The following is a 10,637-nucleotide window of genomic DNA, read 5'->3' on the forward strand; positions in this document are numbered from 1 at the left end:
GGGTTCCCTTCTGATGTCGTGGGTGTTGTAACTAGATTATCTTTAATGTCCCTTCCAACCCGAACCATTCTATGATTTTCCACAAAGTTACTGCAGAGAGACAGCATATGTTGCAGAGTGATTATCTGTTAGTAGACAGGGCTGTGTAAAGTCCTTTAGAGATTTTTAAAAACTTCCTGTTTTCTACTCCTCTGGAAAACTTGAGGATGGACCTGTGGCTTGGCTCAGAAAGAGGAGTCTGTCAGTGCCATGACCAGAAGAAGCTCTCTGAGGGACTCTCTTGGTTCTTATGAGTCTCAGAAAGTGCTTTCATGTGTCTCCATCATGAGTGGATCCTGTAGCCCACGTTACAGCACAGCTCTTAAGTGGTAGAAAATGTGAAGAATTCATACCCGCATCTCCTGTACGCAGCATTTAGCTTTATGGGGTGGGTGAGAAGTTTTCATGTTATTTGCTGTCTGCACTGCTTTAATTCACAGGAGCTGGTGTCACATTTTGTAGTTGGTAGCTGCACCACAGGACCTTTGTCTGTGCACACTGTGCCAAACATCAGGGCTGCTGTAATGCTCAGTAATTCACAGTAATACGTAGCAACCATTGGCATTCTTCCCATCTAGAAGAGATGAGACATGGAGAAATGACATGCGAGAACACTAGATAATATAAGCTAGCATCTCATTCAGTAATTGCTTGTGTATTTAATTATTTTTTTTTAAATTGAATTTCTAATTACAGAATTCTGTCTGCTAGATGAACAGCAAGGAGGTTTTGAAAAAGAAAGCACAGAAGGCTCCACTTATCCCCACTCAGCACTATTCAGAGATGCTTCGTTTCTCTATCAGCCAGATGCTGTTGATAATGAGATGTACTCTGGGGCCAAAAACCTCATTCCCAGTGATGCTTCTTTAAGTGTATTGAAACAAGGTATTACCAGAAATGTGTTACATTATTACATTACAGTGACTGAAGCAACATGATAGGAGGAAATAATCTGGTACAATAGTACATAAGAAATTATGTTAGTTCATTTTAATAGCTCTTATCGGGGACTCTTCACTGAAAGAAAAGAAAAATTTACTTCTGCAGTAGTTATATGCAGTGGTCTGTTCCTCAGGAACATCCTGAATCCCTTTGTCAGAAATATGATCTTACAAAATTAGGTTTTTATGCCAGTTCTGTTACATTCCAGATAAGCTCCATAAGATTAGTAATGATTTCTGCTTTCATTCTGAAAGGGTCACTGAAAATATTTTTCCATTATTTGGAAAATACTCTCACTAAAGCTTCTCAGTTAAAGGTTATTTTAAGTCTCAAAAATTACAAAGACTTCCCCCTCACCTTCAGTTAGCCTCATTATTTTCTGAGAAGCTTTATAGAAATCTTCAGTGTCAACTAAAGCTGACAAAATTAAAATATGACTTAACTGGAAGTTTGCAAATTGGTACAATGAGCCAGGCACAACTTATTTATTGTAAAGATGAGGAAGGAAGGGGCAGGATTGTCACCAGAGGAATGAAAAAGGCAAAAACAAATCAAGGCCTCAGAACACACTTTACTTTTCATCAGTTCTCGGCAGAGTTCTCACAGCTTGTTCTAATGATGAACGTCACTTTTCTTGTTCACGGCTGTTCAATAGACTGTCACCAAAGTAGGTATTTGTTGTCCTGAAAAAATTCTGCCATTCTCCAGTGTAGACTATTTGAAAGGAATAACTGTGTCTCCATGTGTATATAAAAACCACTTATTTGTGAAAGAATGGTATGCCACTGGTTTTTGTTTTACCTTGACACACCTTTGTGCCTTTCTAGCTTAAAAGGCTTGGAGGTTTCTTTTAATTAACTTGGAAAAAAAAAATTAAAATTGTTTCTACTAATGCAATTTAAAGTAGATTTCCTCTTCTGTTATTTGTATAGGCAGTTATATGATTGCATCAGGTACAAAAAATATCTGCCTGTGGCTGCATTCCCCGCACCCCTCGTCCCCCCCTCCCCCTAGCCCCCAGCAATTAAGCAATTTTTAGATATAAAAGGCATCTTTGAAGGGAGAGCATTTCTTGACCAGAGTGACATGAAGGGAAATTTCTTTTAAACAAGGTTAAGAATGCTTGCATGCCCATATTTTTGGAATGTGGAAAAACACATTCCAACCTTCCAGTTGGCATTACTGACTTGGAAAATTACTTTCTTTTAGCAAAGTGGTAATTTGATGTCATAAAACATTTTGGTTTAGTGTCATAATTGAATTGTGGAGAAAGAAGTGCAGTGAACTCTCTTGGGCTTCTGTTGTGTGGATTGTAATGGATTCAGTGTTTCAGTTAAGAGATTTTTGCCCTGATTTTTGTAATAAATCTTTTTAGATCAGGAGTGAAGGGGTATAATTCTTTGGTGCACCTGATGAAATATGAGGATAATAACAATTTAGCACCACAATAAGACCTTTTAATTCTGCATGTGGACTTATACCATTGACTCTGTAATTCCTGTTAACTCACAGATTAAGAACTAAGGTTATGAGCAGAACTCTTTATTCTGCTTTGTTAAAGAACATTTTCTGGAGATGAACTTTTGAGTGAGAAACTTAATATATGGTTAATTAAAATATTGACTTGTAAAATATTAAAAGTATTGAACACTGAACGTTGATCCTTGGTAGCTGTTCTTCTTCTTAGAATTTTCATTGGTGCTTTGTTGGCTCACTAGGGAAATATCAGATGTGTTCCAGCCTTGCATTATAACTTGTGCCGATGGAAATCGGGATGTCAGGATTTGGTGATAAATGACCTTATGAAACACATAGCAAAAATGTTAACTGTTTTTACTGGCATTTGTATAAAAATACTTAGTTTTACTTTTTACTGCTTTCTTGGGAAAGATCTGTCACGGTTGAAGACTCAATTCCAGCCCTTTGTGAAGCTGCCGGAAGACAAGCGAAGAGCTTTATATAAAACCCTTTGTGAACTCCTGCTCCATGAAGAAATGGTAGCTGCTCTGGAGGACGTGGTAAGATGAGGAAACTCTTGCTTGCCTCCTAAAAGTAATTTCAGGATAGAGCTAGCATTCTCTTTTGCTTGAATTTGCCTCTTTTCAACAAGTTTTACTTACTCTTTTGTTTCCAGTTAGATGATATCTGCACAGGAGACAAGCCAGATCTGAAGGAGTTAAAACCTGCACAACAAGCACACCTCACTGACTTCTTGCAGCTGTTGGGGTACAGTTTACAGAGTGAGCTGTTGTTGCAGAAATATCAGCCTCAGGATGAAGAACTCTTCTCAGCTGCCCACCTCCTCATCAGTGCTATCTCTGGTATGTTGTGAATGAGGAGAAGAGCCCTTTTTGATTTTTACTTTCCTTTTAGAAGACCCTCTGTGTTAAAACATTTATGGCTCTTTCTGAGCAGTTGGTGAGCTGAGTGAACCTAATTTGTTCTGTTCCTTTTTATGGGTTTCGTAGAGCATACTTAGCATTCCTGGCTGTGAATTAAATTCAGCCTTCAATCACTGACAAGATTTACACTTGCTTGTAAAATGCACGTTCCCCTAAGATTGCTTAGCTCTGCTTTCTGCTGAGTGTGGGCATTTCCAGTTTGGCAAGCTGGTTTCTGTTCTTACTGCTTACCGGAGTTCTTCCCGCCTAAATGCTGAGAATTGCAAATTAGGTGTTGTCTTCAGTGTAATAGCATTTATTGTTGAGGTGCAAACTATATTTGGCAAAAATGAATTTAACATAGAGACACTGCAATTAGAGGGTTGTTTTGCAGCTGCTGAAAAGGAGGTTAAACATAAATGTCAAACAAATGCCATGTTTGCAATCAGGTTGGCACCACAGTGTTAATTAAAAGCTACCTGCAACATCCGAGACAGACTCCTTCTTGGCTTTTTCTCCTCTCTCTCACATATATAAGAATTCCCTGACGTTAAGATAACAAAGGGAAGTCCAGTGCTGTATTAGTTGGATGTGGCACTGTGCAGCAAAATGTCAGTGTGCATCCATGTGCACAGCACCCAGCTAGAAAAGCTTAACTCATTTGTGGAGACAGAAAAGAAACAGAAAACGGAAACCTGCTGATGTGGTAACACTTGTCAGATGCTATTAACGGCAGGGCGCAGTTAATTGAGTGTGTTGCATTATCACCTGGCTTTGGACGTAACGTCTGCTGCTCACGTCCAGGCGTAAATGTAGCTGGATCAAGAATCAAAAGCTGGTTTGTGCCTGTTGCTTCTATTGGGAATTACAGCCTTGAGTTACAGAGTTGAAGGACACCACAGGGATAATTTAGTCCATCTCCCTGCCCCAGGGCAGTCTCAGCTGTGTCATTCCTCTCAAATTGTGTTTTTGCTGAAGCAGCATCTCATGGATTTTTGAGAGTGGAGGTTGTTTTATTCAAGGCCTAAATCATTCATCCAGTCTGCAGACTCGGAGTGAAACACTGAGGAGATACTTGGGGAAGAGATGAAAATGATGGGGAGGAAATCCCCTTTCCTGCAAGCTGCCTTTTTTTAAGGATAAAGATAATAATTATGGGGCTTGTACCGATTGCCTATCCCATCTTACTCTGCGTTCTGGGAAGCAGGCAGGAAAGGGCTGGGTCCACCTCTTCCAGACATCCAGCAGAGCGGTTGTGACAACTGTCCTCAGCATTGAATCACTTTAGTCTCCAGCATCTATTTCATAAAGTGCTATATCTGCAGATGGGCCTCAAAAATGCAGCTCATCTGTCTTTGCTCAGCAGGAGAACCCCAGAACAGAGCTCACTGTTAGGGAAGTCACCTTTCCAGCATCCAGCCTTGTGCTGTGTTCACTGGAAACGATCTTTCCCTTTTACTGTTTCCTTCACAGAGCTGTCTGATTACACTCTTGTCCTGCTGCGTGCCTGCTGTGATCTTCAGGTTGTTCCGGCGCTGTGTTGTTTGGTGAGTGAGCAATCAGAATGTGAGTGTGTAGCCTGTGGGCCCCAGCAGCTGTACTGCCTCCGTTCTCTGCCTTACTGTGTTTCTCGCCCAATAAAGAAGACGTCAAGCTCCAGTGTGAATTTCAGCTGTAGGCATTGTCTAGGCAAGGTCAGTCTGACAGTGGCAAACGCTGCAGGTAATTAATGCAGGTGGAAATGTAACTTCTAAAATGCTTCTGTAGTTGGGAGATTTCATGGGCTGTGAGCAAAAGAAAATTGTAACTTAAGCTCAGATTTTAGTTTACTAATAGTCTCACTAGCCCTTTTTAAAGTCTCAGTAACAGTAATCACCTGCTCTTGGAAAACAGAAATTTCACTTTGATAGCAGCAGTGCCTGGGTCTTGACAAATTCTGAAGTTCCAAAACTCTGAGGCCATTCCTTGAAACTGCTGAAGGAATGGGGCAGGGCTTTTTTTTTTTTTTTTTTAATTATTTTTAAGCTCACTGTCAAAAATAATAGTGAAAACCTTTAAATACACAGGGGCAAGGGGAGTGCTACTGTTTGCTCAGAGTAAGGGTGGGAGCTAAGTGTGATCTGCAGTGAGAGAAGTTGGACTGGGGCAAAGGATGTGGTAGGAGCGATGTTTCTCCTTAAAGGGTGCCGTGGAGCTTTGGTTCTGGATGAGTACGTTGTACTTGTCAAAGCTAATAGCAAAGGGAACCTCGCCTTTTGCAGCTGCCTTGTAAGCTCTCCGGTGGCTTTGTAAGAAAGAACTGAGCTATGATGGCAGGAACAACGCTGCTTGGAAAACATTTTTAATCTCTCTCTCTCTCTCTCTCATAAATACAGCCTAGCATCACGTCAGCCGACGGCACCGTGGCGCTGAGCAGTCCTTTGGTGGCTGCTCTCACTGACAGAGGAAGATTTGATGTTGTGCGAAGGCTGTTTGCTTCATCGAATGTTAATTTGGAAATGACAGAGTCTTCTGTAAAAGCTGTAACTACAAAAGAACCTAGATTCTTCCCACTTGTTCTTTATGTTGCATTGTGTGGATTCTATGCTTTAGGTGGGAACGTATAGGAGCTTTGCTGGGCGTGCAGTTATTGTTCTAGCCTGTTCTTTCTTCTGTAGCTCTGCAGTGTCGAGTTGGTGTGTGTGAGCTAGCAGTGCAGCTGCTCAGTTGAGTACTTACCAGAGGCCAGCACGGGGTTCTGGAGCTCAGGGTGGGTTCATCAGGTGTGCTGCTGCTCTGCAGTTTCACTAAGGTGTGTCTGCAGTGGGAAATAAATAAATAAATAAGGGATGGAGGGGTGGACGAAAAAAAGACAAGCCTGGAACAGAAATTGAACATAGCAGTAGATGCCTGATTGCTTGCATTAATATGCGTGGGAGAAAACTGCAAAGTACAAACTGCTTTTTGTGAGCAAGCAAACAAGCAGGCTGCGGAAACCCAGGGTTCTGCGACGCAGTAAATGTTCTGCTTGTCTAAGGCTTGATGTGCAGAATGGCTTCACTGTGGAGCAAGTGCATTGGAGGGCTCTCAGAGGCACTCGATTAGGTTTTCATTTATTAAGTGTAGTTTGGCTTTACAGATGTGAACTGCACGCTGCAGGAAATAAAAAACCCCTCTCTTTTTCAAAAACTGAGACCAACTTAGGGCTTTATGCCTCTGTACAGCATTTATCTGTTTTCTAATAAGTTTTTGCTCACCTTAGCAAGTTTCAGCTGTTTAAATTGCATTCTGAATTTTTCCTTTGGTGGTCTGGTGATGCCTTTTGGTCTGTGCACTTGAAATGTCCCTGCTGCACTCTACAAAACTTATGATTTTACCCGTATGACATTTTAAGTGCAGAGGTTTTGTTTGTTTCTTTGACCAGTGGCAAAGTGTTAGTAAAGCACTTTGTGCTTTGAACTGCTTTGCCTTTCTTTTATTGTAAACTTTTGTAATCATGTGAATGGGACAAAAATGCAGCAGCGATCTCTGTAAATAGGGGTTTGGGATGATGATGTTCCAGGTAAGTGGAATGTCGGTGCTTTCAGATAAGATTGTGAGATGGCTGACAGGCAAACGAGCAGGCACCTGTGTGTGGGGGGGGGAGATGATCGGTAACCAGGCCCTGCAGCATAGCTAGTGGGTAGGAGTCCTGGGTTCTGTTTTCTGCTCTGTTCCCACATGGTCTTTAGCAGATTGTCTAGAGGTCTTTAAAAACTCATGTCAGTTAAGCTGTCCCTGAGGAAGTGGACTTTGCAGAAAAGCACCATGGTACCTTTCCATACCCTGAGAGCGCAGGATAGTCTTCCTTGCACACTGAGCTGTTGGTGTTTCTGCATCTCATCTGTTAAATGAAGATGATGGTGTTGCCTGAACCTTGCACTGGTGTATCAGGAAATGTCCTTGAGGAGGATGGAAGCAGGTTACTCTGTTTCTGGGAGTGTGTTTGTGAAAGGGAAAGTCTTTTGCCAATCACTACTCAAAAGTTGCCTCTGTAACTAACTAAATTATCAAAACTTTATATTAAATGTTGTGTCAAAACCATAGAATAACCTAATTTGAAGTGTGTAATTTCCATTGTTTGGGCTTGTTGGGTTTTTTTTGGGGGGCGGGGAGGCATTCCAGTCATACCCTTGGCCTTGAAAGAAGGTGCACACAGATGGCAAGTGTGTATCTGGGCACATTAAAAAAAGAAATGTTTTGTTTGTCTCTTGCTGTTTTGCTTTCAGATGTAGATCAGTCTTTTGCTTCAGCTAAATCCATGGAACAGGTTCAGGCTGAGGGGTATAAAGGATGCTGACAAAGCCAAGGTGAGGGCATCTGCAGGGCTGGCAGCGTTCATGGTACTGGGCAGCCCTAGCAGCTTCACAACTGGACTGCCGGTAACTGCAGCCTCGGAGGAGGAAGGCCCTGAACTCTGCGAGCGCCCTGCTGCTTGTAACCCTTGGGAACAGGGGGAGATGTTGCGTGGCCCCACCATTGCAGGCTGCGTTTCTGTGATACCCCCTGGCCTGTGCAGACTTCCTGTTCCTGCCCTTTCTGCGAGTCACAGAGATCACTTGAGTCTCTTGGCTCCTCGCCTCATCTGCTGCCAGACTTCTAGGATTGATCAGTGTGTCTGCAGCAGCCCGTGGCTGCACTTCAGTCTTGGCTTTGTCCTCTTATGTGCTCCTTGTGGAGGGGCTTTCCTCCATTTGGCAGCACTTCTTTGACCACAGAAGCACCTCTAGACCAGCTGGTAGCCTTGGATGGCCATTTTAGAACTGAGTGAGCAGCACAGCCGGGGAAAAAAGAAACACTAAGGCAGTTTACATGTTCATCGTTTTCCATACAGTTCCTTCTTCCATGGTCTTGAAAGCAGGATCCTTACGCACATCAATATTAAAAATAGCTCAGACTGGGGATATGAAGATCCAGGGGAAGAGCAGAAGCAATATGTCTCTCTCTCAAATTAACTCTTGTCCTGCCCTTCCCTAAGCTAATTGAGGATAGCCTTGTCAGGAACCCAGCCTGAGCTACACCGAGACAAATTAATTCAGAATCCACTTCAGAAGAGCTGGATGTGCATCCACTACATCTGAGATAAAAAAGGAGTTTCTTGTGACAGGCTGGCCTCGTACATAAAATGCTTTTTCAAGGTTGGCTGGGGTCTTCCCTAGAAAGCTGAGGTGGTAAAAGGGCTGTGGGGTCCTTCAGACAAGGCTGGAGCTTGTCTCATAAAAGGTTTGATTTGACACCGTTGTTTCCTTTTGCTATATGTCCATATTCCCCAGGAGGAGGGGGGAAGAAACCCCACCTTTGCAATTCAGAATCTGATCAGGACCAGGGAAGATGAGGTCATCACCTCCAAAGAGCAGCCAGCACTCACCTCCTGCAAGCTGCAGTCCCGAGTCCCCTGGGCTTTTGCACACTGTGGGCCCAAGAGCGCTTGACTCCCTTCATGCTGCAGTGCTCAGAAAACGAGGAGCCTGGATTCAGCAATGACATTTATAGGATGACTGAAGAGGCCCCAAGAGCTCTAGACAGTGTATGGGGATTCAGTGAGACGCTGCTTTTCTGAACTCTGAGCCCTGGAGGAGGCCGGCACACACCACACCAGCAGCGCCCGTGGGCCTGGGAACAACAAAGCAGCACACAGCGTGCAAAGCCTGGTCGGTGCAGACGCGATGAGGTGGCCGGGGTACTGGGTACCAGCACGGTAACACATCCATCCGCACGAGCAGGAAATACTGTGTTAACATGGAGACAGTTTTCAGCAGTAAAGGCTGAAGTCTAGATAAAAGGCAGATGTTTGCAAGACGATTGCTTCTTGATAGTTTCCTTATTTGGCTAAAATTCAGAGTATGATTACATAAATCAGAAAAAAAAGCTAATTACATTTTTTCAATATTAAATCTTTATTATATACAAAAATATTTTGTTGGGAATTAACAGAATTTCACAATTTGTACATTAACGTTTTTATGTTTGGCTGTATTTATTGTGAAAAGAGTAGCTGAGAAAAAGACGATGGGGGTTTTAGAAAACGAGTCGCAATTTAAAAATGTCCCGTGTATTAGCTTTTATCATCTGACTTTATCCATGGGAAGTCAGAATGCTAACGAGTCCCGTCTCCTAGGCCTGCTCTACGGTATCGTATTCAAACAATTAGATACAAAATCATCTTCAGGTTTACATTAGAAAGTTTAGCTAATAGTTCCCATCCTTTTTGTAGGATGTTTTCAGCTAAAGAAAGTATTTTTTGACAAGAGAGCAGTTTTTTTAAGTTTTACAAATACCAAATGCAGTTTAATATGCTGTAGAAAGGAAAAAAAAAAACCAACAACAACAAAGTCCACACCACGAGAGCTTCCACTGGGCAAAAAGCTGTGAGAACAACAAGGTAAGGAAACGCACGGTGACAGACTCCTCATACACATTAAATCCAAACCCTTCACCAAGATTTTACAGTTCTCGCCCGTCTGGGGTAGGAGTGGCAAACCCTCTTGCATTTTAAAACCTACAGAAGCAGCACCCCCCCTTCCTACGCCCAAGTACACAAATGTTACCTACAGGCAATACATGATGAGGGAGTGGGGGAGGGGAAGGAATGCTCACTATGCATTTTTAAAGGGGGGAAATTAATGTCAACAGTTACCCATATAGAATTGTGTACAAGACCAAAACCAACAAAAAGTTTGGTTGGTTTGGGGTTTTTTTGCAGCCAACAGTTTTGCTGTCGCCCCCTGAAGCGCACACAGCAGCGCCATGGATCTGCGCACACTATGTATCATGTAGGAGGTCAGTACAGGGAAATTGCTGGGGTCCATGGAAGAGGTTTTATTGTCTTCTAGGCAACTGTTGGCTGCTTACGGAGCAATACTTGGATCAGCCGTGAGGAGCTTGCACGGACAAGCATTAGCATAGAGCTAATGACATTAAAAGGAAAAAGATAAATGGGAGAAAGTGTTTCCAGGACTACATTAACTATGTTAGCCTGGCAGGCTGGCCAGTAAGTACTGTACATCCACCTACTGATGAACTCCATACCCAGCTAGCCCCAGAAAGGGTTAAAAATATTGAGAACAAAATTCACATTTACTTTAAGTGTAATTTATTGTGTAAAGTAGAAATATTGCTGAGACCCTGCTTAAAAAAAAAAAAAAAAAATTATTTGGAGGTGAAAGTGCTCAACAGCTTTCACCAAGCTGGAGTTTGGTTCTAAGGCTGCACAGGTAACTGCCAGCGGCAGTACCAGCCCCGGAACTGAGGGTTCAG

The 10,637-nt window shown here is 42.7% G+C and overlaps 1 protein-coding gene across 1 annotated transcript in view; it reads left to right on the top strand.

Annotated features, from left to right (window-relative positions):
* The window catches only part of GSDME (gasdermin E), a 21,437-nt gene extending 15,469 nt beyond the window's left edge, over nt 1-5,968 (top strand). The window contains exons 5-9 of the mRNA XM_010167228.1: nt 736-924; nt 2,872-2,999; nt 3,116-3,302; nt 4,836-4,909; nt 5,738-5,968. Of these exons, the coding sequence (XP_010165530.1) occupies nt 736-924; nt 2,872-2,999; nt 3,116-3,302; nt 4,836-4,909; nt 5,738-5,968 (809 nt within the window). The remainder of the gene's footprint in view (nt 1-735; nt 925-2,871; nt 3,000-3,115; nt 3,303-4,835; nt 4,910-5,737) is intronic.
* Nucleotides 5,969-10,637: the final 4,669 nt, after the last annotated feature.

This window comes from Antrostomus carolinensis, unplaced genomic scaffold (assembly GCF_000700745.2).
Source record: "Antrostomus carolinensis isolate BGI_N321 unplaced genomic scaffold, ASM70074v2 scaffold19874, whole genome shotgun sequence".
NCBI classification, from domain to species: domain Eukaryota; kingdom Metazoa; phylum Chordata; class Aves; order Caprimulgiformes; family Caprimulgidae; genus Antrostomus; species Antrostomus carolinensis.